Here is a 26941-nt window from a genome sequence, read left to right as displayed (position 1 = left end):
GAAGGAAATATACTGGCAGATATGCAAACAAATGCATGTGTACATATCAATGAACACATACGCCTAGTAATAAATCTCTGATGGTGCCTTAGTAGAATTGTATCATACTTTTTATTTTAGGTCAGTTGGGTTGCTGTACAAGATCCACCGAATAGTGATTTTCAGGCAGAAGCGTGCTGTCAGACAGATGGATCTGCATGCTGCCTGTTCTCAAAGTTCAAGTTCAAAGTTCAAAAGGCTTTTATCATCATTTCAGCTATATACAAGTATACAGCAAATACGAAACAATGTTCCTCCCGGACCATGGTGCAAGATAAAAAAAAACAAGTGCAACAGATAACACTCTACACGAGTGCAAAAAATACAATACAGTGCAATAATGTCATACAATAAATAAATACAGGACAAGACCAATACACAGTGAACAGACAGTGCATTTATTTTTACCAGTACGCAATACTGGGAATATGTAATGTGGGTTGTGCATAGGAGTCAGTGACTATACTAAACATAGAAGACACCGGTAGCAGCCAGAATGGTTCAGAGTACAGTGCTGATTTAGTACAGTACTCTAGCAGCAAGTAGGAAGAATGTGCTAGAGTCTAAAAGGAGTGCATATATGTGTGTGAAGTTTGACTTCAGCAACTAGTCTGATACAAAAACAGTGTGTGTGTGTGTGTGTGTGTGTGTGTGTGTGCGTGTGCATGACTGTATATAAGCATGCGTGTATGTGTGTGTGTATAGAAGTGTCCATTTGTTTGGAATTGGAATTAACCAGAGTTCAGGAGTCTGATGGCTTCTGAGAAGAAGGTGTTGCACAGTCTGGAGGTGAGGGACCGGATGCAGCGATACCTTTTTCCAGATGGCAAAAAGGTGAACAATTTGTGTGTGGGATCTCCCACAATGCTGGTGGCTTTGCAGATGCAACGTGTTGTGTAGATGTCCATGATGGAGGGAACAGAGACCCCAATGATGATCTCAGCTGTTCTCGAGTGAGAACAGTTGAGATCATCATTGGGGTCTCTCTTCTTACTCTGAGAACAGCTGAGACGATCATTGGGGTCTCTCTTCCCTCCATCACGGAAATCTACACAACACGTTGCATCCATAAAGCCACCGGCATTGTGGGAGATCCCACACACCCCTCACACAAACTGTTCTCTTAATAGTTGCCAAATTTTTAAAGATTGTTTTGCAGTATTCATTGGAGTTTTGTTTTACCATGCTTGCCCTTGTCTTTCGTCTCAAGTGAAGAGTCTTCCAGTGGTTCTGGGCCTCACTGGGAGACTTCAGTGATGACTCACCAGTTCTCTGTGAAAACTAACTTGGGGAAAAATTTGAGTAAAATGGAGGTAAATGATCAGCTTCAGAACAAGCAGACCACCATGGTCCAAGGCTATACCATCAGAAGCAGTGTAGGAACTGTAGGGTGAAGCATTCCATATGTTCCTGAAGGAGGATTTCTAAGGATGAGGGCCTTCACTATTAAAATGTCTCGGAACTGGTTCAAGAGTGATTTAAAGGCTTAGGGTAAATGGGTAAAGTCTTTTCAACCCCTATGGGTGGTGCATTGTTACTGGAGTCGTCTGTGTGGCCCTTGGCTGAAGGTGCACCTAGTAGGGGCTCAGTACTTTTGTACAGAAAGAGATCTGCTATATTGTTTGGACAATTAACCTGAAATTTGAGGTTTTTCCACTTTTTAAAATGTAATTCAGGCTGAATTTGTCTATGCGTTTCTTTACTTCTTAAAAAGGGTGACTTCTAAATTTCAGAGTTTTGTGAAAGGCCCTCAATATATATGCGAGAGAGAGAGAGAGAGAGAGAGACAGAGACAGAGAGAGAGAGAGAGAGAGAGAGAGAGAGAGAGAGAGAGAGATTGAGATTGTGTAAAGAGTGTAAATATTGTTTGTTTGGTACTTTGGTACTTTGGTGTTGGATGCTGGTGGTAGGGAGTGTATGTATCAGGGAGTTGGGGAAGTCTGCTGTATGTTTCTTGTGTTGTTGGGATTAGTTAGTGTGGTGTTTTATTTCATTAGTGTGGGTTTTGGTTATTATTTTGGCCTGGGTCACTGCTGAAGGAATTGCACCAGTAAGATTATGTGTAAATGATAACCTCTGTACAATACACTGAAAAACCTTCCACTTGTGATTCAGTTTATTTTGTTGCTGTTAATTTTTTTCTGAACATTCCAGAAAGGACAAAATTGTAAAATGTGGATGCAGTCATCCTAGAAAAATAAGATGTACAAAGAACTATAATGGTCTGAATGTCTCCATCTCTCCAGTGTGTTCCACTGATGGTGTAATAACTGTTGTGAGAGATGTCACCAAGGTATTCCCTAGTGCCGTGCCTGCCATGACCACCTTGTTTTCAACCCCTGCAAGCCCAGAGAGTTTGATTAAACCAGAGTTCTGTTTTCCTGTAAATGTAACACCTGTGGGTCCAGGGTCAAGGTTTGACTTACAAATCTGTTTCAGATTTTTGGCATGTTCCTCCATGCTTAAAGTTTAATTTTTGTCTAAAACACAGTCTTGGTCCTTAACTTTTCTTTACAATTTGAATTACATTTTTTGAAATATGAAAATGAGATCCTGTTCTATATGTCTCATTCCCCTGAGAACAAGCCAGTCATCACCAGAGATGTTGCATACAAGTAAGCTGGACAAGCGTCTATGTAGCATCAATGAGTTGCCTTGGGAACCCTGGTGAACCACCATGTTAATATGGAAATGTTGCAGAAGCATCTATGAACTGTTCCTGCTTACAGGATAACAGTAAGGTGCATATATTCAGCACATGGCACCAGCAGGCTGTTTGTCAACAGGGGGCTCAAAACTGGGCCTCCAGCAGTGACTGCTCCAGCTGGTCAAAAAGACCAGGCCCCAATGAAAGGTTGAACAGCATCTGTTATCATTATTTCTGCCTTATTTCTGATTTGCCCATTCTCTGTAGCTGACAATTTTCTGCGCTTTCTGGGATATGGCCTCTTCTGCTTAACCCATAATGTAAAAGAATCAGGTTGCTCTTCAGAGTCACTGTTTGGGTCTTACCCATCACCATTTTCTAACATTTGGTTCTTGGATGAAGTGTTAAAGGTCAAACCCAGCATGAGACGGCTTTACCCTACTAGGGCCACAGTTACTAAGAAGCCTGCTTCTGTTCATGGGGCTCCAGTCAAGTATGTGTATGTGTCCAGCTAGGGTTTAAAGAATGCAAAAGGTGTTTTCCAGGCTGCAAAAGATAAGTGACCAACTGTCTGATTTCAGTTGTCCCTGTAGAATTACCTTGTGCAGTTTTAACTAGTGACTCTTGAATTATTTTCTGCTCCTTGTTGTTTCAGGAGAAACGTGAATCTAAGTGTGTTGTGTTGAAAATAACTTAATAAATTCTTACTTTCCAACCTTGCTCTGAATGAGTTGCATGTCTTGAATGAGTTGCATGTCTGTGGCCCAAATTTGTTGTATGAGCACTGTTCATCATCTTTGCACACCACTGCACACTTTAGTGCCTTCCCAATTCCCAGTACAGCCGATGATACACCGCCAAATTCATGGACTTAATGTGTTGGAGCTGGGGTATGAAATTAGCAGGGTGGGAGGACTTTTCCACAATACCTTGTTTTATGAAGATGCTCAAATAGCCATCCCATGTAATATTACTGATGGCCAAGTTAAACACAGTTGTTTTATGGGCTCTTGAATACTTTATTATTCCCCAATATGACAAATCTCTTGTTGTCCTGACAAGCTATATAAGATGCTTTGAGTTTCATGTGATCCTGAGGACTATGATACAGTGAGTGGGGCAGTTATAGCAAGGCTTTAAATGCAGTTAAATAAATCTAGAATAATCAAGATCTTACAGGCAATTCTTAGGACAACCTGTTTCCTACTTTACAATTTTCTGACACTATCAGAAAATTGGGAACAGCAAGCTATTACTCATCTAAAATGTCAGGCTGGGTCTCGATATAATTAAGGTTATTAGAATTAAATATGCAGGTTTAGTTTCCTTGCCCAACAAATGAAAGCCCTGAAATATTTGGGGTAATCCTGTGGTGTTATGTTGATACAATATGATCTTGCCCCCAGGAACCATTATTCTTATCTTATAGTTTTTTTTTTGTTTTTTTTTGTTGTTGTTGTTGTTTTTTTTTTGGGGGGGGGGGGGGACCTAGAGACAGAAGACACATAATTTAAGGGAAATATTTTAAGAATATTCATTTATTTACAAAATTTAGCTCTACATGTCAGTCTCTGAAATGTTAGTTTCTGAAATTGCTAAAAAATGTATGCAGTGAGTCAGTTATCAGATTACAGGTATAGAAGTTCTAAATTTTAATAAACGTCTCTAGACTTTTAAACATGCAACTCCCCCTTTGCATTTGTGTCAGTCAAAATACAGGCCAGAGTCCAAGTTACCATGAAGGGAACCCCATGTCTGCTGCTGCCCTGAATACAGTGGCAGGACTGGGGTTTTAGGTGCTGCCTGTTGACTCTGAGTGGGGCCCATGCTGCCAATAGCTGTGGTGAAACAAGCACTGGGGGTCTTGTTGCTCTGGAGAAAGGCTAACTGGGCCTGAGACTGCACCAGGTTCTGGATCAGATTGTGGGTTTGATGGGTCTGTGCAACAAGATGATTTGGATGCATCATGGTTCGGGCCTGGTTTTGGAGGGCCTGGGTCAGGTTGTGGTGGGTGGTTGGATAGATTCTTTCCCTCCAGTCCTCTTGCTGTTGACGATGGATCTTCATGTGAGCATTTCTGCTTTTGATCTTGTAGAACATCCTGAAAAATGAACAGTAAGAGGGAAAATGGTGATTAGATTTGAAATAGGTTTCTTTTTTTTTCTTTTGTTTTTTCTTTTGTTTTTTTTATTGTAAAAGCCAACCTAAAGTTGAAAGCTGACTGGGCTATTTCCTAATTTAAAAAAACAAAACAAAACATGTTTTATACTTGCTGAAAAGAGCACTTGAGAGTAGAGTCAGATTGCAACCTAAGGAAAAACTGATGGTTGAAACCTGTTGCTCTTCCCAAATATACTGAATAATTGGGTACACAGTTCATTGACTCCTGAATTTCAAAAATGCTTTGAGTTTGATTGCCAAATGGTTTTAATATTGATAAACTTTGAGTATGCAAGCAGATTATGCAAGGCAGACAAAAAAATGAGAAATGAAACTTTCACTTGAGCTCTAGAGAATGAATAAATTAAGAATCTCACATCACTTATTAATTAGGTTTTTATACTAAATAAACAATGTGTGGGAGCATCTGAGGTGCATACTTACTTTCCACACTGTTTGCATGGGAAGCTTGTAGCCAATGAAGGTGCATGAATTATTCTTTCTACATTTATAGGGTTCATTATCTTGGAAGGCATCATAATCTGTAAATAAAAGTATCTCATATAAAATAGAAGTATCTTAAATTAAAATAATGTATTGCTTTTAAAAGTTGTGTTAGAGCCATAAACTACTATGTATAACTTTTTATCTTATATAGATTAGAAACCACCAAATATGAAACATTTTAGATTTTAGATTTTATCACTTAAAGGAATATTCCAACATTTTCAACCTATTCTGACTCTTGCATCTTTTGCATATGGTCTGTTAAGATTTCAACGATTTCAGTGTGTTTCTCTATACATAGAAAAGAACGTAAAAAATCAGATTCCATATATCTTAACAACAGAAGCCAATAGACAGGAGCCTATAGCCTTGTAAAAACCTAAAAACGTCTATATGTGTTTTGAATCAAATGGATTTTCTGACCTTTCATGAGTACAGCAAAATGCTTCAAAAGTATTGTCTATGATAAACGCTATAATCTGGTAGTTAGTTTTCGGCTGAAAATGCGGGCACATTCTTTTAAGTGCTTAGGTTTAGTAGTGTTGAGTAAAGGTGGCTGTACTTGGTTAGTGGCAGTAACAGATGTTTCTCTGTCCAACTGTAGCTGCTGTTCTTTATCTTTCAGCTTCTGCTTCCTCTGTTTCTCTTGGAGCCGCTTGAAGTGATAGTAGAATTCCACACATTGTGAAACTCGTTTTGTTTTTACCTTAAAAATAATACACAGACTGTAAATAGTTTGGTCTTTCCTGTAGATAAAATTTTATTTTCAGGGCTTCAAAAAGACACAAATACCATTTTTTGAATGAAGGAGAAGTCTTTGCCATACAGGGAGAATGCTTTATGGAACAACTTTTGTTCACTCAACCGCCAGACATCACTGCCTGTGAGAGGATCAGAGAGAATAAGTGTTTCAGTATTAAGGTTTCATGAGAGATCTTTAACAAAGAACAATGGAAATAAATTGCCCTTTTTATACCCACACATAAAGAAGATTAAAGATAATTTAGGCATCTTAATATGAAATAAAAATGCACTATAAAAAAGGAAAAAAAACAGAACATAATAAAGAGTGCAGTTTTTGTACTGTTGATGCTTTGTCATTTGAGATCTGCATCATCACTGAAAGAGCAAAAAATATGGTTTGATATGAAATTGGATTAAAATGACAATAAACAAGGTAGTTTGTGATGAAGGGGTCAACTGCAAGCATCTGTCATGGAGCTGGAAGAGAGAATGTGTCATGACAGATCAACAATGCAAACTTTTAAATTATTTAAATTACATCCCAATTCATGTTTATGTGACCAAGAGGCGCAGCATTCTTTCGAAAGCCCTGGCATTCAGACCTGTGGAAGACGAGCTAGACGAGGGCTGTCCAGTCTCATCCACAAAGGTCTAGTGTGAATGCAAGCTTTTATTGCAACCAAGCAGGAACACATTTGATTCTACTTGTTTCATCTTCAGGCAGGCTCCTGCTTGGTTGGGGTAAAAACCTGCAGCGACACCAACCCTTCGTGGATAAGATTAACCCACCCCCATAACCCACCTCCATACACCCCCTCCCCCAAGCGGGTCTCTTGCATGAGACCTGTCGAATCTCAATGCAGCAAACAACCAAGTCACCAGTGTTAACGGAATGTCATTCTCCTAATTTACAGAGAAATGCCTTCTATTTGCAGAAAATTAGGGTCAGAGTGCAGTCCGAGGAAGAATCAAGTGGTTGAAACATGAAGTAATAAATGGCATCATATTTTGATGTAAGGTGAGGGAAAAGAGTAGCATGAGTGACTGGGTAGATTGTTAGAAGTACCAGTATAATGGTAGTCTCTTGAGGGTGTTGAGTTAGAGAAGAAAATCATCTCCAGAGCAGCCTGTAATAGATACATGCTTTTAGAGAAAAATAGATTTATTGTTGTTGTTATTGATTATGACATTTGATGGCATTACATATAAGAACTAAAAGTTCCTTATCAGATAAGAATAATTATTAGTCACTCCTCACCAATATGTTGCCTTGGCAGGATGAGAGGCTATGAAGGGCAAGTTCCAGGTTAGCGCCACCTCCAGGTGAAGCAGCAGAGATGCTCAGATCTAGAAGACTCTCCACTGCAAAAGAACATTAATTTAGCTTTCCATTTATAAGCAATCTGGGCAAGACATGTTGTGTCCTCTAGAAGGACTGAGAGTATTTATTTTAAAGAACAATTCTTTTTTTTAAAAAAGGTGCAAGACAATGAATATGAGACAACGTACAAAATGTTTGTGTCTGGATATGTTTGTGCATATATATAGTTGTACTGTTTCTGGCATTCTGGTCTCACTATTTTTTTAAATAAAAGGAAAGGATTGGGAGGGTTACTTTAAAAATGTTACATTACAACTTACTGACTACCTCTATATCTGTGTGCATGAATCTCTAAATGTATCTGTAATTAATCCAAAGGGTTGTTATATTAATGAAATCTGATTACTTTCCATTAACTTTTGGATTACTTTTTATAGTTTTATCTTAAAATAAAAATAAAATTAAAAAATACATTTTTTTTAAAATATGCATATAGTAACATAAAATACCCTATCAAAAAAAATTGTGTTGATAAGAAAATCTTGTGTCCACGTGAAACAAATCCCATGTTCACGACAAATAAATCTTTTAGCACAAATGATGTCATATGCACCACTAAAAGGGATTAAACAGAGGTGTATTTGTGATATATTTAATTGTGCTATTCATTCCTTTAATCCAGGGGAGTCCAAGTCTGGTCCTGGAAATCTACCACACTGCAGAGTTTAGTTCAAACCTTAATCTAGCATACTTGACTCATATTAAGATTCTACTGAAGTACTTGATTAACTATATCAGGTGGGTTAGAACAGGGTTGAAAGCAAATTCGGTAGAGCGGTAGAATGTCAGAACCAGACTTGACCACCCCTGGATTAAAGGCATTAATAGCACAACAAAGTACTCACAAATGCACATCATTTTCCAGTCACAAGTTGCATGGGTTTAAAGGTTTAAAATGCATAAAAACACAATGCATGGTACATATTCTAAAGCTTCAAAGAAATGCAGGGTACATTTGATACTGATGCTGTTGTAGCATGACAGCCGTTATGGGAACCAATGACTTAATTAAAACAATTTAAAATGGGGAAAAAAGAAGAAAGAAAAAAACATAAATGTTCATTAAACTATAGTGTAATCCTACTAGTAATAACTATTTTATAATTAACTGTAATCTAATTACATGGTTGAAGTAATCATAGCTTGGGTGTGCATGGGATTCTCTGAAATTGGCTCACTCAGTATTATTGGTTATGTGGCTGGAAATGCCTATAGTTCAAGGACTTCAGAAGTGTGCCACCAAAAAAACAAACAAACAAAAAATGCCGCCAAACTTGCATGTGGAAAAGAACACCACAAATCGCTGAAGCTTTTAAGGTGTTCAGGACAAAATGGAATCAATCTGTATATATATAAAGCATACATGTCTTCTGCTAAAATGTTGGGCATCAGTTTCAAACCACTCAACTGAAACTGCATCTGAATGCAAGATTGTTAGAAGATGTCAGTGTGCCGTAGACTATTCAGTATAAAGGGATATGGTGCCAAAACATGCACCAGCAATTAAACCTGGTGTACTAAACATACATAATACAGTGCCACTATTCAAAACAATAAAATATACATGCCCATCCATATATGCAAGAATAAAATATGTCTTTATAGGTTTAATCCAAAATAAAACAAAAGAAATAAGATAATCATTTAAATAACTTTTGAGGACCCCATAAAACAACTTTTTTAAAGGTCAGACAAGATGACTTTTTTTATTGGTGTTCTTACCGTGCTCTTGTAGTACATCATTCTCCTCTAACTCCGCCCATGGTTTCCAAAGTAACTCTTCCCGGAGTGGTTCTTTTGGCCACACCTCAAGCTCTTCCCTTTCCAGCAAGTCAGGCAACTCAGCCTGAAACTCAGTTCCTATATTCACGTGGCTGGTTTGTGTGCGTGAGACAGAGAATCAGAGAGTCAGACATGTGATTGAGGCTGCAGTCCATCATGTTTTCTGTAGTTGTAATCCGTTTGATCAGTTTCACAGCAAAAGTAAAAAAACCCATAGCTGAATAAGCTCTAATACACAACAGTTGAAAGCTGCAGAGACACAACTCTCACCTCTCTCGACTGCGGTGCACTCTTTCCTCTGATACCAGTCCCCTGTTGTTCAGTGGAAGCAGCAGGTTGCAGTAGAGCCCTGTTCCGCTCCGAGTGGGGTTTAGCATGGGTGGAGGAGTGTAGTGAAATCTTGAGTTCTCCCAGTCATCCCTCACTACTCCTGAGTGGAGCATGCTGTGAAAAGGCACTCCAGTGTAGATGTCTGAGGAAGTGTTCTAGTAACGAGAAGACAGTCCCAGTGAGTCAGTATTCTGCCAGCTACTTAACAGCAGTATTTCCCTACACTGTTACAGAAATAAAACTGGACTCTGTAAGAATTAAATGGCAGGCAAACATCCAGCAGGGGCACTGGAGGCGCCTTAACTATCTTCTCCGGTAGTTATGTTCACACCTGGCAGCTGGAAAAACATAAGGAATATGTTCGCTGGAGGCCAGAAGTGGATTTCAGCTCTTCGTCCACTTTCAGTGCCTCTGTCAGAGCAGGAGACTGTTGGAGTGGGGGGCAAAAGGATTGAGATGACGGGATCATCTACAGAAAAAGAAAGTAGATATTAAATTCTAGATGAACCGTTTAAATGAAATGACAGAAGAGGCTTTGCCAAGTAGATTTTCAGCGACAGATGTTGAAACAAAGAGCTGTGCAATACTTTAACATCATAATTTGGCCAGTCATAGAACTCCAAAGTCATTGTTGGAGGTTGAATCATCTAGGTTGAATTATACTATGGTTTTATTGTAAGTTAATGCCATTTCATCCACCTGAGACCATGCCATTTGATCTTCAGAGGTCTCAGGGTCATGCTCTTGCTGAAGCTCTGGAATAGATTGTGGGAGTGGATTCTGCGCCATAGGTGAACATGGAGAGGTCTCCAGTGAGTATTCTGAGAGAAAAAAGCATTTGTATCATCTGAGTTAAAAACTTACTAAATTGGCCATGGCGAATGTCTTAAACGGTTAATTCTGTAACCGTAAATGTAAGTTACCTGCATCTCTCTCTGTAGCGCTTGTTGATCTTAGATGAAATCCCAGTCCATCTTGGTAGATCACAGATGGGCTTGTGTCTAGATGGAGATGCTGTGTTATGTCTCCACTCCCACTAGAATCCATAGAAGGTGCATGCCACTGGGCAGCAGGAAAACCCCCTGACAGAGTAGAACTGGTACAAGGGAGGGGTGGAAAGAAATGCAAGGAACCTTGGGAAGGGGACTGCGATTGTGCGTGGTTCAGTGTCTGTGTAGCGGAAAGATGGATAGCCCGTTTGGGAGGGGAGAGAGATGGAGGGGGTAGAGGTGTAGGTGGCGGACTGAGTACCAATGGGAAGGAGAGAGAGGGGAGAGGTGGAGGGGAGCCATTTGAAGCCATGTTGTATTCACGGTGATCACCACCGCTGGTAATACTGGAAATGTTTCGGCCATAAAATGCCTCAGAGAAGGAGTCAAGTTTCTGTTGATTTCCTCTTGTGGCACCATAATCCTCCATTGCATCCTGTTGCTGGGAATTAGAATTCCACTCCTCCTCATATACTCCAGTGTGGGCTTTGGTTCTATTCAGTGGTATAGGCTGAGATGACACTGAAGACTCCAAATCCCAATATGCAGAGCTGATCTGTTCATCAATTCTATTCATACTAGTTCCAGAAGTGGCACAGTTGTCAGTGGACTCACACAAGAGGTTACCACTGTCTCCATATTGGTTTAGCCTGTTCTGGAAAAGGCCATGGTTTGACCTTTGATGACCTAATGCCTGAAGGCGGTACATGGCTGGAAAGGGACTTGGAAGTGATTCGGAAGGATGAATTGAAGTATGGTCAGCCATGATCTGTGGAGTTGTGTGTCCGTGTGAGAGAGAGCGCGAACCAGAGGCAGCATAAAAGTTCTTTACTTGCCAGTCAGAGGACAGCCAGAGGACAGTCGTGGCATCTTAGAGGCTGGGAACGTTGAAATACATACACAGTTGCAATTTCATGTTAAACTCTACATCACATGACAACAGCAAAGGCCTGCCTGATTTTTAGTGACAATTAGAGACTGAGAATTCAAAGCTTGTACCTCAAATACTTTAGTTCTGTGTCTGTTCTCTTTGCTTTGTTGTCTTTCTCTCCTGTCCTTGAATTACTGCAGTCCACACTGTAAATCAAACTGTGAAAAAGTAGAAAAAGTGAGACAGTAACAAAGAAAGAGATGTTTCGCTGTATTGGTTTTAGATACATCTCCAGAGATTCTGAGGTCAAGCAGTTTGCCTACTTTCACCTGCATGGCGCAAACAATCTTGTACTTTCTGTCAAGTTCACCTAATTTAAAATGTCCAGTTTTGGTTTTGGCTCTACTCACCGGTATTTCTCTCATGCTTTTTTGGTATCTTTGGTTTTCTTCAAATTTGTCTTCTGTCTACATATGATAAGCCTCTAAGATGTTCCGTGGTGCGATCTCTTCTACTTACAAATGAAAGTACAAAACCTTCACACGTGCAATCTATCTCCCCCACCCTCCTCTCTCTCTCTCTCTCTCTCTCTCTCTCTCTCTCTCTCTCTCTACCCACCTCCCACACATGCTGTTACATACACACAAACATTTCACCCATACATGTTACAGCACTCCCACATGCAAGCAGACAGGAATACACATGTGAACGCATACATGCAAGCAGGTGCTGCCGATCAAAAAGTAACTCTTATAGCTGTCAAAGAGTCAACCCCACCCCTAAAACCCCAAAAAGCAAACCACATCCTGGGGAAAGAGTCACGGATCTCCCTTTCTCTCTGTTTCTTTCTGTCTCTTGTCCTATCCCTCATTCTTTCTCTCCTGCTCTATTTATAACCGTCTCCTAGCACTGTAGTAACTTGCACCCACAATACTCACAGAATCATAAAACATCCTGTTTTTTGCTTAATGTCTAAGAAGGCCTATGTTGATTTATAGATAGTAAGCAAAGAGAACACATCCAGAAAATATTTGTTTTTCCATAAGAAGTCTTGATCAGGGGTTGGAAGTGGTCTCTAGAGTCAGAGATGAAGGCAATTTGACCTGTTATTTAAGAAAAGGATAAAAAATTCTTTTATAATGTTGATGTGGAATCATTCACCACCTGATTGTTAACAGTATCTACAAGAAACCACACAACCGATCTCAGGTCAGTGTAAAAGTACAACCTCCATCAGAACCATTGTTCACATGCTTAAAAGTTTTATCTTAAGCATCGCGTGTGGTAAGTGACTCACAGCGTCTTAGGTCTGAAAGGCGTATGAGTCGACATGTAGCCCTCATCAAGGAGACTGTGGGTGTGTGTGTTAGTGTGTATACGATATGCGAGTGGCAAAGCTTCCTGTCAACACTGTATGTGTGTGTGTGTGTGTGTGTGTGTGTGTGTGTGTGTGTGTGTGCGAGTTTGCCAGTGTGTAGACTTCTGTGTGTCTGTCGGCCAGAGTGCAACCATGTTTGTACAAGTGTACATGTCAGTTTGTGTGTATTACTGTGGGTGAAAAAAAAGAGTTGCCTTTATGCAAGAGAAGGTTTCTTGTGTTTCGAAGTCATGTGACAGGAAGTTGACCATGAAACAGCAGCAGTGCAGGAAGTGGACAAGGGAAACCTCCGTACATCCCGCCCCCGTTCTTGTTTGCTCTCCTCATTTCTCTCTCTAAACATGCAAATTTCTCCTACCCACAACCCCACAACATAAGTATAGTTTCCATACACCGCTGGTTACTTCACACCTTTTCTCACCCATCTTTCCACCTACACATAGTGGTTCCCCTTATGTAACTCCTGTCTGCCTCCCTGTCTCCTTCTGCCTTCTGCTGAACATACTGACAGATTCTGCAATGAGCATGAACAAGATCTATGAAGAGTGACTCAAATCACTGAGTCACAAACACACACACACACACACCCACACACACAGTGAGGTATGCAGATCTATTTGGCCCACAAATGGTATGGGTTCTTCTGAGTGGAATAATGTGCTATGCTAATCGTGAGGTCAGTACAGTTCGCCTGGAACAGTCACCTTCACCAACCTCAACTTGATCATAAGCAGTGTGGGTGAATCTGAGAGACTGAATCTGAAAAACAATGCTTTACAGATTTATATATGTTCAGGCCAGTGAAGTAGATTTGATTTTAATATTCTCAAAAGTAAGAGAAATGTTGTGCTCCTTATCTGTGAGGTTGTGAGGAAATGGAGCTGCTAATGTGATTTCCTTACATAACTGTTTTCAGATGTATCCGTGAAAATCTAACTCGGGCCTAAGTTCAGACAAGCGAACATCTCTTTAGCTTGTACAGGAGACAAATATATTGAAAATAAATTACAAGAACATAGAGGATGTGAAAAAAGGGAAGTGTGTGGAGGCTTTGAGTTTAGTTTCTTGTCAGTTCAATGTGAGAGACTGAACAGAGGAGGGGGAAATTAACGGAGTGGTGTGGACTTTTTTCTTTGTCTCCATTGATCTCTAATTCTCCATCTGGTCTAGTCAATGTCAAAATGTCACGTGTGAGAGCTGAACAGAAATGGGAGCAGGAGGTGCGATTTGAGAATGAGGATGAGGAGGCCAAGTGATAGGGTCCTTATTCATAGTGCCTGGAGAAAAAAAAAAACAATTAAGCCCAATTTAGCACTTTGTGCTGTCTATTGTGTAATTGTAGAGATTACTTGAGAGGGGGGTTTAAAACACCACACTACAAATCAAGTCAATGGACGGATTTGGTGCGCAGTAAAGGAAAGGCACATTTCGGTTTACACGGCTGGAGAAGAAGACTAGATCTACTCATGCAGAAGCAGATCTTGTCTCCGCCCTAACCACTGGACTTGAAATTCTGTGTGACAATCAGGTACACCACGATGTGATACAATTTTTACAGACTCAAGTTTAGGCTCTTAAATATAAATAATCTTTCTTTTAAGTCTGTAATTGTGAGCAAACTACTGCCACTATGTATGTCTGCCCCATGACAAAAACTGTGGATTAAATCCTGAAGGAAAAGAAGGAAGTCTATATACCAGTTATGTCTAAATAAATCAGATTCAGATACCAATCTGGTAAAATGCTCTACAAAGCATATTCTGTTTTTTAATTGCTCAGCAACTGGACTTTCACAAGCTCCTGTCCACAGACAAGATGAAACACTAAAAGACCTGGAGGTGTTGAGGAAGAGAAGGTGAAAAGATTTTTAGATTATATGTTTAACTATGTTTATCTGCAGAAAAATGCATGACTCCTTAATTTCTTGACCTCCAAATACAAAATGAAACATTTCTGAAAATGTTTTTCCATTTAAGATTCCTACAATTAGCACAATTACACTACTTTTGGCTGCCAGATAGTCAATATATTTCTAATGAAGCAACACTTATTATAGGAAAAAAAATCCAATAATCACTCCAATAAAGGTAGCGCATTAGCACATTAATGCAATATTCATTGCGAGTTTTGGGTCTGCACTTTGACACGCGGTCAGGTCAACAAAAGGTTGTCAATGTAGTAAGGCATATTTACGAATGTCTCTTACTGACTAAAATGGTTTTAAAATTAAAATCTTAATCTTCTTGTCCACAAGTTTGGTTAAAGGAGTAACTACAGTGAAACTACAGTGAACTGAATAAACAATTTGCTCTGTCTACAAAGCGACTGTTTTTTGTAGCTGTACTTTTATGGTAGGTCGTCTGAGGAACCACATCTAAGCTATTAGTATAAATAAGCAGACATGAGTTGTGGAAATAATATAAATTACATTCGTGTTTGGAAGTTTTGTTGATTTTTTTTTTAACTTGACTCATCATAGGCCACTGAGAGACTTCTGTGGGGGAACCAGGATATTGGCACAACCGGTATGATACAGTACTTGGAAGAAATGGCCTATCTAGGGTTTATCTAATATGCTGTCCTTTAGAAAGCTACCAAGATGCCAAACAGCTCAAATCGTTTTCAAATCGTTTTCGTAAACACAATGAGAAGTAGCACTTACCAAACAAATGTATATTAGTACTTTTTAATTACATAAGAATAAATGTTAAAATAAGTATTTAATCACTCACATTATGATTACTGCACCTAACGCAAACCCAGCATAGAAACTTTAATGCTATATAGCGCTTGTACTAAATAAAATGTTTACTCACTGCAAACATTATTACATACCTCAGTGTATACCAGCCGAAGTTTCAACATTGCATGTGTTTTGATTATCATGATGAGTAGTGCAAAAAGACAAGCTCATAAAAAAGCAAAAACAAAATCATGGATTTTGTCTCTGAATATGAACATGTGCCATACAAATTATTAAATGTGTAGACTTAGTGAAAAAAACACAATACTTACTCAAACGTGGTGAACAAATATGGAAAGGAATTTCTCGTGCGACCTGGAAGCAAATCTAACCAAAACATAAGGAAAAATCAGTTAGCCATTTCTAAATTATTTCTCACCTTTTTTTATTACCCCATAAACTAGTTCTGACCTATACACAGATAGCTAGCTGTGCAGTATTGCACATGTCAAAGCATCAGTAAATCAGAATTGGCATGAAGAAAACCTCATCATTCTACTTACCGTAGCTGATGGGTGGTTTTTTATATACATGCTCAAATTCAAGGTAAATACACTTTATACAATTCTTAATAAATGCTGAAATCTGAGATAAATCCACTAAACACTAAAGTCCTAGAAATGTTAAACATTGTAAACATTATCAAAAGCAATTACACGCTGTTTCCCTCACAGAACATCTAACTGAAAACACCCCATCATCGTCACTATGACAGAATAGTCATCTGTTATTATCTATATATCATTGTTTATTTCAACACCACTCAAAATGTTAACTAAATGAAGGTTTTCCAAAGTTTTCACTCAAGATAGTGTCCTCACCATGCAAAGGAAAAAATGACACTTGTAAATGACATTAGCATTGGAGCTAATGCAAATATCTTTATCTGCTTTTGATATGAACGCACATAATTACAAATGAATTTGCAAATGAACACCAGAACATGATCTGAAGTACAACAGGTATGACAACAGTCATGGGTAATCAAAAGTGATAGTGTACGAACAAATTGCAATCATACATCAAATGCATTAACACTTACAAGGCCGTTTTGCAATACATTTTACCTATCACACAGAAATGTAGATCTTTCTGTATCGCAACATTCAGATCTGAACCAAAAGCAAGTCTCAGTAAAAAAGTTCTCTTTCATAAGGCAAGAGCTGGAGCTGTTGGTGGTAAGTTTCATGAAACACCTCACTGTATTTCAAACTTTAAAGTAAGAAACATTTAGCAGTGCTGTTTTCTTGTTTGGTTTGACGTTGTATGTATAATGGGCATTATCATTAACATAAAATGTTGAGAAATGCTACGTTATTAAACTTAAATACAAAGTACAGAAGATTGATCACTAGATTTAGAATGAATGGCTTACCTCCCTGAAATGTTTCATCCAGGTTTTGAAGCAATCTGCGAGTTGTCACATAGGATATGTGATGCATGTGTGTGTGCATATGTGTGACTGTATCACACATACGAGTAGAGAGAGAGAGAGATTGTGGAGGTGTTAGTAATGGTTAAAGCTTTGGTACGATGTCTCTTGGTTCCTCTGATCTCTCGAAGACTTCGTCACTGGGATCCTGGAAACAGAAAGAGAAAAAAACACACACACATCACAATCTACCCTGAGTAAAAAACATGTATCGCTCCGAGCCAACCTAGGCCTCAGAGACTGCTCTCAGTTTGACAAAGCACTTGTCCATACTCTTCGCTCTTTTTCCTTCTCCTACATTTGTCATTTGGGTTTTTTTCCCCCCCCCATCATATTTTAATCTAACTTTACAATGTCATCATCCCCAAGATCCAAGGTTTTTCCTAGTTCTGGTGAGTATAGGTAATACTCTGCGCAGACATGTAGGAGGACAATAGAAAGGATTTGGCACTTTAAAACCTCTTTGTCACAGAGATTCCAGCTAGAGGCCTAAGGTATCATTAAGGTTTGACACAGTGATGTGATCACATTTGCTGTTAGTGTTCGTGATGTGAGGTGGTAATTGCATTTTAATCACAGTGACAATAGCATGAGTAAAAGTTATAATTAATTTAGCATAAAATAACATAACTAAGTGTAGTTCTTAATTTTTGTATAATTACTATTTCTAATATAAATACAGCGGTCATTAGACTGATGGCGGTACATGAGATTGAGATAATATGTTCTTTCTGGTCAGATGATTACTATTTTTCTCTCTAATGTTATTTTCTCTGTATGTATGGAATCCTCCAGTTTTTCTCATTAAATAAAGAATAAAAAAGAGATAATATCTTAGAAAAATAGTACAATACAAAAGGAAGCATTGTAAACCTGGATGATATCAAGCAATTCTGCATACACTGTGAAGTGTAGTCAATAATGATGAAGATAAAGCTGAAGATTACAAAGGTGAGCTTGAGTGTAGCGAATGTCAGTGGGCTGACCCAGTAAAACTGAGAGTCGGGCATGACTGTGCACCGCACCAAGAACAGTTTCACATTGTCAGGGCAAGAGGGGGCGTTCTCTCTAAGTAGCATCCTGTAAGACAGAGAGTAGAACTTCATGTTTATCCCAAAACTAAAACCAAGAATGCAATTAAGTGAGACTAATTCTAAAAATATTTTAAAGATAACTGTAATGTGCTAAATGACTAAATGTGCAATGAAAGTAGTTTTGGAGTGCAAAATATGTTTTCCAAAAATTATATATATTTTTCATATGTTGTATAAACCTTTAATCTGAAAGAAGGTTGTACTTATATACTAGTCTTGGTACTTATAAACTAGTTCTTTTCAAATTTGCAAAAAAAAAAAAAAAACAGCAAAAAAACGATTCACTGCCGTCAAAACCTGACCCCAGTCAGACCGAAACACCCATCTCCACTCAGGCTCATACACATACATGAAAAACACACAAATACCTTGCCATGTTACTCACATAGCGGCTCAACCACACATTGTCATAACAAGAAAGCAACGTCGCTTTTTACCAGAAACCTCTCTCTGGTGTGTCTTCAAATATCATAAAGCCCTACTGACAGTCGGAACTGAACACACACACACAGATACAGATGGCAGAAGTTTACTGTGGCTGTACAGTAACATTATACATTCAGATTATTCCTAACAGTCTAGTTCATGTCAGATTTGTCATAACAGCATAATGATCTAATTATTGAGGCTTCTATAAACAACAGCAATAATTAAAATGAAAACAACATGGAGATCACATGGAGTCCCACAAGTATAAATGTTAGGACTTTTATTGCTCTTTAATATAAGACCGGTCAATAGCATATAAATAACACAAATAGCATATATTTGTACATATATTGAAAATAATATTTTATATATTTATCTTTTTAACTCAGTAAAGATGAATGTAGATTATTTTAAAAAATGAAATTGACACTATAAAGAATTTAAGATGCTTGAATTACTTTAAACATACATTTATACATGGCTATATGAAGATGTGTTGTCTGAAGAATCATATATGATCATTTAAATAAAACATTTGTAGGAAATCATTTTTAAAAATCTGCTGTTTACAAACCTAATGTAAGCAATCTATGCTTATATAATGCATGATAAAATCTAGTATCTTTGACAAGATAGACATAAATAGAATAGTATAGAAAAGTAAATAGTAAATACCATAGTAAAAAAATAAGTAAGAAGAATAGTAAACATCAAGTGTAGACCTCTGAGTTTCAACCAGGTAAATAAAACTTAAATCTTATGTATCTTATATTTTAAAAAAGCTGAGTTACTCTGCTGTACACTTCAAAGTATATTGTCTTCATCAGAATATCTGTAAAGTTTCACAGCTTTTCAAAAATGAAAAAAAAAACAAAAAACCTTAGTGATATGTGCTTTGCAAATGAATCTTTCACAGAACAGGCTCGCAGTATGCGACACTATTATAGAATGCTAATGTAATTACATGGTATCCAGTTAATTAAAACATCAACACAAGGGAATTATTGAAAAAATACAGATGAATATACAGAAATGGCTTTGCACATCCTTTGATAGTTTAAACCATAAATATTAAGGAATAATAATAACCATAACCTATTTATTAAAAATAAACCATGATATTTAACCTTATTAGAAGTTTATCAACATATAGACTGAATCCACGCTTGGCCTCACTGAATGAATTTTCCAGTTTCATATGTGAGATTCGTTGACACTTGACAAATGTAAGGCCTAGTTCATTTTTGCAGCCTTTACTTTTTATGTATTTCTTTGGGGATTTTTGTGTTTATTGTGATACACAATCCCTGTTTGTTTTAGGGCCAACCAGAGTTAATTAATTCGATTCCATCAACAAGAATGAACACCATCACAAGCATTTGGGTGAATTGGCTGTTTATTAATTTGCTTTCGACTTGTTTTACAAAGTGAAATGTTTTTGTTTCCTTATTTTATATTAATTATTTATATATTCAGCTGTAGTACTCAAGTGTAAAATAAAAAAATAGAAAAAAAAGTTAGTAGCCTACTGGAATAGGCGCACCTTACCACTTATTGGAATATTTGTGAATGTGTTTTGGGGGGGAAAACAAACTTTTGAACCACAATCACAATCAGTAAGAGGAAGTATACACACACACACACACACACACACACACACACACACAGACACACACACACACTTCATAACTGAGCTAAAACCAGGTGAAATAAGAGTCCAAAATAAAAATGAAAAAACAAGACAAAATGACTAGATAAGATATAATATCTTATGTTCAGTAACATATATAGTAACACTGCCACACTTAAAATGATTCATGGTTATGAGCTTGATCTGCATTTAGAAATCTGAGTCAGTGTCATGATAAACTAGCACAGCAGCTTTCCTAATGTACCATAAATTACTGGACACCTGGGATATTTTGTCTTTACAAGGATGTTATATACATCTGTTGACACTACTACAAATAAGGGTCTGAGTTAAGAATTGAAAAACTACTAAACTGAACATTAGTTATAATTGCTGTACCCAACATATACTTCGCCTTTTTTATCTTGAGGTTTGTTTTAGAGGAAGTAATTGAGTTTTATAGAGTAGAAAACCATAGTGTGTATGACATACTTAGGCACACCTGTAGATTATAGTCTTCCTTTTCCTGCCGAGAAATAACGGTATGTGGCACAACGGCAAAGCACGCACATAAACAATGTCTTTTACACAATCACGGTGACAGATATAAAAATGCATGCCTTTCACACAGCAACCACACTGTCACACAGAGAGCAACTGAGAGAGAGTAGTAACATGACACGAGACATCTGAATTTCCACTGTTTTAGATTTAATTTTTCATCGTGGTCCATTCACAAACATGGCTATAATGTTCAAGGACCCTCGAACTGTCAAAGTACTGTTTCAGAGTTCCCATTAGGGCTCTTAAAAAATCTAAATATTAAATAGGAAAACAAGAACTAAAATAAAATTAAAAGTAGAATTAAAAGTATTTACTGGGAAACAATCTATTGTAAGAAACAGACTCCATATTTCCATATTCATCAACTAAAATACAGCACAGTGATGAGAACAGAACTCTCAAAAGTTTTTAACATCAGCCTTTTTGGGGAAGTCCCAATAACAATAATACAATGCATGAAGTGCCGCTGTGTGTTTATAGTTTTGCTAATGTCTCTACCCAGCATAAGGGTAGGACAGTAAAATAGCCTGTTTGGGCTCTAGCTCCAATTTGTCTAATAGCACCATGTTGTCCACAGCTATTTTTTCAGCATCTGTACTGAGGCGGACTCTGGCCTCAGCTGGCAGATCGTTATTGGAAAACATCATGGTGACAGGTACATCACCCCAGTTTAGGGCAGTGATAAAGCGTTCACTCTGATCCCAGAGGCGGAGGAATGCAAATGAGAAGGTGGCGCTGTGCAGAGGGATGTAGTCTCCATGGAGCAGAGCTCTCTCTTTGCCTCTCAAATCACTCAGGGTCTTAAAGAAACCTCGTACCTCCCCGCGTTCTGCTCTTACAATCTGATAAAGAAAGAGATGAATAAACATTACAGATTGGCGTCAAAAGAATGATTAAACGATGAAAAAGGTTATAAAGCACATATATGCTTCTATTCATAAAAAATCCCAGAATTACTTGCAGAAGTCAGGCTAACGGAGGGTTTCGGTTTTTGTGGCTTTTCACAAAACCTCTTCACAAATCTTTAACCCATGGAAGCAGATGTGTAGGCTATACGCATAAGTATTCAAATTGTCATATCGCATAAGTTTAACAAAAGAAATCAGAATGAACTATGACCATCAGTGGCAAATATACTGTGTTCACAAATCTGCAAGTATTGCTCACTCAGTAATAATTGACAAATTATGTACAATTTTATAACTGCTGATAGCCTTTCAATCTGGATTGCAATGTTGCAACTGTTACAAGTAGCGATTTATTGCCCCATCCCAAAGACACCAAGCCATGTGACACCAAGTTAATGTTTGTCCTGTAAGTAAAATTACTTCCTATTATAATAGGAAATGTAGGTATAATACTTCCAAACTTGCTCCACAGTAAGGAATCATAAAATAATTATGTATTTTATACTAAACTCTTCTTTAAGTGCTGTGTTTATGTGTCTCATGTATTCTGACTGTAAAGACTGTACCAAATGTATGTCTAGTGTCCACATTTTTACTCTGTTTGTGCTCCTAACAAACCTTGGCCAGGTAGTCTGTAGCCACTGATTACCTGGTTCATGTGAATGAAAAGCTATCTGTCCCTGAGGACACAACCGAGAATCTCAGCAATGATGCATTTCTTTCAGAAGTACAGCGCTACAACACTAGTTTACTTATACTCACCTTTGCTGTTTTGTTATTTTCATCAGCTAGATTTTCCAAGTCCCAGATCACATGAAGAGATTCCTGGAAAGGGGTATTTGAGCAGAGTTAGTTTGTTCAAGTAACTGGGCACAGACATTTACAGAAAAAGTAAAGTGCATTTTTAAAAACTATGCATCTACATAGAAAAAGTTTATTTTCTCATCTATTTATCTGTCCATACATCCAACCAGCCATCTCCACTCACCCCCTTTTTCAGGCCAACTTCCACTCCAGTGGTGAACACCGGCGTGCCAGGCAGCGTGAAGAGTAGCATATGGTGGAGGCGTATGGGCATAGCTTCAAATGTGGAGATGAGTGGGGTCAGGCTCCAGCCCAGACTGGTTTGTGGGTGACTGGAATACAGCTGGTTGACAGCCAGAGCATGGTCCACCCCAGAATGGACGAGGCTTGGTAGTCCGATTAGCAACAGGTCAACTTCAGATTTGTTAAGAAGCTGAGAGACAGCATCTACAGGTAGACTGGTGACTGAACCAATCAAAGCACTGTGGAAGAGAGGCATATAGCAAGGTAGTTTCTCTGCTCAAATAATACATCAAGTATTCAACCTCAATTTTTCTTACGTGTCATTCCACATGATTAAATTGCAAATGGCTATGGAGCCAAGCTACCAACAGGGGGTGCTATCAACACTGCTTAAAAGTTGTCAATTCAATCACACTGTGTCTCACAACACATCAACATACTCTTACGTTTTCTTGGTCCCTTCCGTGGTGTTGGCCTGAACAACATCCCGAATAGATTGCCAGGTGTGAACTGAGGCAATCTGGTGGAGATCAGACAAAAGGAATCCATCCACTCCTTTATGTCGCCAGTAGGCACAGGCATCCTGACAGAATGGGAGAGAGAAGGGTTCTTTTTAGATTAATGTTATCCACTTTCAGAGCTATGGCCTATTTATGAACACATTTTCACATATACTCTCTCTTATTAGGGCTTACTCTTAGTTTCTCAGCAACAGCAGCTGCATTGCTGAACCAAGCTAGTGTTCTGTTATAGTTGGGTGTCAGATCTAGCACTATGGAGATACCTGAGAGAGGGACACAGAGATAGAGAGAGGGATGGGGAGGGAGAGGGGGAGAAGGAGAGAAAAGGTATGCTTTAATGTAACACCTCCGTGAGATTTTTACCTGGAGTTCAAACTTATGAAACAAACCGGTGAATGCTGCTGCCCAGTACGGAAGAGTGTTAGTTAGGTTAGACTAAACACAGGCACCCAACATGTGTCAGAAAGAGACATTAAAATTACTGACATCCACCTAAATATCAGGTCAGAGGATATGTACACAAAGGCATTCATGCTGCAATGAGATCATTCCTAGGAGAGGTCATTAGGGGTCATGGCTGGTTAAGGACACTCACCCTTCTTGTGGGCTCTTTCTAGCAGGCTGTCCAGGTCTTTCTCCTCACCCACCTCAGGGTTAATGGTCTTCAAATCCAGGGTAGCCAGCTGGTCTACCTGAACACTGTGAATTGGGCCTAGAATCAGCCCTTTCACCTTCAGTTGATTCAGACTGTCCAGCTTCTCCTCCACTCCTGCAGAGAGATCAAGAACAAAATCAGTACCAAGCTACAGCCTGGGCCCTCTGCCAAATCTTTAATCATTAACCGCAGTTATGACTATATGATATTCTGCTCATGAATACCAAAGGTTAAGAACATTTTCTGGTTGATAAGTTTACTGTGGTGACATTGCACAGGTCAATTTTTTTATTTGTTAATTTTTTTGAGTGACTGTGTGTGCACATAACCCCTCTTTCATTACAACTGCCTAACAAAGGCCTACCCAAATTCATGAAAATCCCAGAGAAAGCATAATTTAGTGATGACAGAAGCAGATTGTAAAGGACTAGTTCAGCATGTGATCTCTGATGCCAGAGTCACAAGACAGTCAGCAACCACTGGCAATCATTCATTCTGACAGCTATGACTCTGGCCATGGGACAGCTTGGCATTGCCTGAACACAACACAGAGTAAAGCCTAACCACTATGACTAATTCTCACAGTATTAAATCCACACTGGCAAATATTTAAAGTTCTTTAGTATATTACCCACAGTCCATATCTGCGGTAGTCTTCCCTAAAGCTTTGTAATAAAATGATCATTATCATGCAATATAGTCACTTCAAACATTCTTACTTTATCATGTGATTTCTAAACATGAAGATAGTTATAATATAATATAATATAATATAATATAACTGATTCAACTCAAGAAAGGTTTGAAAATCTGAACAGCAAAATTAGAACATTTGAAAACAGGTAACAGGTAAATGTTCATATTCATGGGGTCATCTGTTCTAGATTAATAAATGTCCTTTTCCACAGTTTTAACACTTTCTGAATCTTGTCCTCTGGCATTATAATTGTATAAAGTCCTGCAGGCCTGCAGGTTTAAGGCCCCTAGACACCCCACCAAGATGTTTCAAGGAAACATTGGCTGCAACCATTCTCAAGATGTATTCCTGGTGAAGCATGCCATTTAAAATGATGCATTACCTTTCTAGATTAAAATTCCTTCAAGGTATTATTTCGTGATCCAAATGATAATACTAATTCAAGTTAAAAGAACAGTTGTATCTACAACATTATTAAAATACCTTTAATGCCTTTGTCTCCAGAGAAGGCATTTAAATCGGATATCTTATAGAGGGGACCCTCATTCCACCATTGCATGTCAGGGATGGGTTTACAGCGAGGAGCCTGAACAATAATCACCACTGCGCCAGCCAGCATGCCCACCCAGCCCAGCCAGAAGAGAACCAGCAAAATCCAGCGAATCCGCACCCACCTGAGGGAATAACAGGTTAATGTGTGTATAGATGAGTGCCGGGACACCTTTAAGGTCACTTGCTAACAGTGAAACTAAGTAAAGATTTTCAAAGTTTCCCCCTTTAAAAAAAAACCCAAAGAAAATAATTCCAATTTGCCTCATCAATGTGTTAAAACACCAGTGCTTTCCTTTTTTTAATGTTACACTCAGTAATTCAAGATAACAATGTGTTTGTGCAGTAACTTGCAGTTACTCAAAATTATTCTTCCTTTAAAAGTGCTTGGGACACCACTATTAATTGGAGAAGGGAATTTAAGCTTTTGGTCCGTTGTCCCTGTGCTAGTCCAAAACACAACTCACAATGATCACTGAAGCTGATCCTGTAAGTTAACAATTAATAGCCCACTGTTGTTTTTCAATGTTTTTTATATTATTTATATAACATGGTTACAATTACCAAGTCTCTAATTCTGAAATTTAAGTGTCAAAAAGATTGCTTTCCATTAATAATTAGCTTAATACTAAACTCTAACCGTCTCTAGTATCGAGAGAGTAAAACATAAAGACAGTAATCTGTCACACATAAGCACATAATCAGAGATGGTGTTTCAAGGTTTCACCGATTATCCACCTGTAATGTGACTGTGTTGCTCAGTACCCATACTAACGTACTATTAAACACGTCCAACCCACTGCCCTGAAGGGTGACATGCAGTAGACGTACCCCGTGGTCCCAGCAACTCTCATCAGCTCTTCTTTGGACAGGCCGGTGAACTTCACCTCGGCATCCTCCGCAACCTTCACTTTAACGCAGCCGTTTTTCTCGGAGTCTGTCGGGGTCTCCGCGGTCATCGGCTGCTTCTCCTGATCCAGCTCGTTGAGCTCGACCTCCTTCGGTTCTGTCCCTTTACTCATAGTCTGACTGGACAGTACAATTCTTGACGAGAAAACAAGACACGCAGTTAGCTATAGAAGCGGTAAATTAAACTATGGAATTGTCACAGGTTATAGTTAACAGGCTAAACGGTTGGCTAGTTAAAGTCTTTAAAATATAACTTCAAAAAAAAAAACCCTCTCATTATTTTTGCATACGCTCTCGGGACCGTTCACACTGAACTACCCTAACCTAGCTGGCTAGCTACCGTGTGTGTATCTAAACAGTACTCAGCAACAGCATAAACTAGCTAAACTAGTTAGTTAGCGATCTAATTTAATATGTAGACCAATCTTATTATCCACATTTAAATAGCTACAGTTAAAGGTCTAACAGTGGTTCAAATATAAACTAACGTTGGCCCTAATAGTCGGATAGAGAAACACGTAAACAGACAGAAAATCCCAAATTCTGCCCAGCTAATTAGTGGTCTCTACAGATTTAAATTATTTAACAAGTTGTTAATTTTAGATTACCTGTGGAAATATCAGTATGGTGTCAGCGTCCTAACGCAATAAATGTCTTGATAATTTAACCGTAAACACTACGCTGATGTATACTAAACACTGCAAATCAGGATTACCGTCGCTTCAATATATATCCGCCCTCCTGGCAGCTATTGGTTAGCTGAACCGTGTCGGCTATCATCGATATCCTGGGATACGTTTACCAACGTAGGCAGTTTTGCCGAGTAACATACACCTTTATTTTTCACCTTAATACAACGTAAAAATATCAAAACGTCTTTTGCGAAGACGTTATTTTCCAGTTTCATGATCACTTTATTCGTATCTTTTCTACAT

General features: G+C 38.5%; 2 protein-coding genes across 5 annotated transcripts; both read right to left on the bottom strand.

Moving 5' to 3' along the window:
- Nucleotides 1–4206: 4206 nt before the first annotated feature.
- Nucleotides 4207–17098, bottom strand: si:dkey-19b23.10 (transcriptional-regulating factor 1). Of its 4 annotated transcripts, none has more exons than XM_035536639.1 (15): nucleotides 16947–17098; nucleotides 15844–15898; nucleotides 11861–11961; nucleotides 11579–11668; nucleotides 10514–11457; nucleotides 10290–10411; nucleotides 9922–10059; nucleotides 9531–9745; nucleotides 9201–9352; nucleotides 7356–7459; nucleotides 7164–7224; nucleotides 6146–6234; nucleotides 5916–6059; nucleotides 5291–5388; nucleotides 4207–4787 (listed from the first exon to the last, which is right to left on the bottom strand). In XM_035536639.1, the coding sequence occupies exons 5-15, from the start codon at nucleotides 11343–11345 to the stop codon at nucleotides 4391–4393; spliced, it is 2352 nt and encodes a 783-aa protein (XP_035392532.1). In that variant the 5' UTR covers nucleotides 11346–11457; nucleotides 11579–11668; nucleotides 11861–11961; nucleotides 15844–15898; nucleotides 16947–17098; the 3' UTR covers nucleotides 4207–4390. The 4 variants fall into 4 exon arrangements, with proteins under 4 accessions (XP_035392532.1, XP_035392531.1, XP_035392533.1 ...); XM_035536638.1 differs by having other exon boundaries at nucleotides 11861–11958; XM_035536640.1 differs by lacking the exon at nucleotides 11861–11961.
- A 3748-nt stretch (nucleotides 17099–20846) lies between these two features.
- Nucleotides 20847–26722, bottom strand: LOC113579831 (4F2 cell-surface antigen heavy chain-like). Its single transcript, XM_027014019.2, has 9 exons — nucleotides 26615–26722; nucleotides 25929–26141; nucleotides 25032–25222; nucleotides 23792–23965; nucleotides 23371–23459; nucleotides 23122–23258; nucleotides 22617–22914; nucleotides 22391–22453; nucleotides 20847–21562 (listed from the first exon to the last, which is right to left on the bottom strand). The coding sequence occupies exons 2-9, from the start codon at nucleotides 26117–26119 to the stop codon at nucleotides 21215–21217; spliced, it is 1491 nt and encodes a 496-aa protein (XP_026869820.2). The 5' UTR covers nucleotides 26120–26141; nucleotides 26615–26722; the 3' UTR covers nucleotides 20847–21214.
- Between the last annotated feature and the right edge of the window lie 219 nt (nucleotides 26723–26941).

Source organism: Electrophorus electricus, chromosome 19 (genome assembly GCF_013358815.1).
Source record: "Electrophorus electricus isolate fEleEle1 chromosome 19, fEleEle1.pri, whole genome shotgun sequence".
In the NCBI taxonomy this organism is placed as follows: Eukaryota; Metazoa; Chordata; class Actinopteri; order Gymnotiformes; family Gymnotidae; genus Electrophorus; species Electrophorus electricus.
The sequence above is the reverse complement of the archived record's forward strand: the minus strand, read 5'-3'. Positions and strand labels throughout refer to the sequence as shown.

Excerpts from the sequence above, each read along its gene's own strand:
- si:dkey-19b23.10 (XM_035536639.1), bottom strand. The coding sequence starts at position 11,345 with ATGGCTGACCATACTTCAATTCATCCTTCCGAATCACTTCCAAGTCCC. Across the intron at positions 9,353-9,530 it reads GTGCACCGCAGTCGAGAGAG|CCACGTGAATATAGGAACTG; the intron begins GTGAGAGTTGTG and ends CACACAAACCAG. Across the intron at positions 4,788-5,290 it reads CCATGCAAACAGTGTGGAAA|GATGTTCTACAAGATCAAAA; the intron begins GTAAGTATGCAC and ends TTCATTTTTCAG.
- LOC113579831 (XM_027014019.2), bottom strand. The coding sequence starts at position 26,119 with ATGAGTAAAGGGACAGAACCGAAGGAGGTCGAGCTCAACGAGCTGGAT. Across the intron at positions 25,223-25,928 it reads AGAGTTGCTGGGACCACGGG|GTGGGTGCGGATTCGCTGGA; the intron begins GTACGTCTACTG and ends TTATTCCCTCAG. Across the intron at positions 23,460-23,791 it reads AGAAAGAGCCCACAAGAAGG|GTATCTCCATAGTGCTAGAT; the intron begins GTGAGTGTCCTT and ends TCCCTCTCTCAG.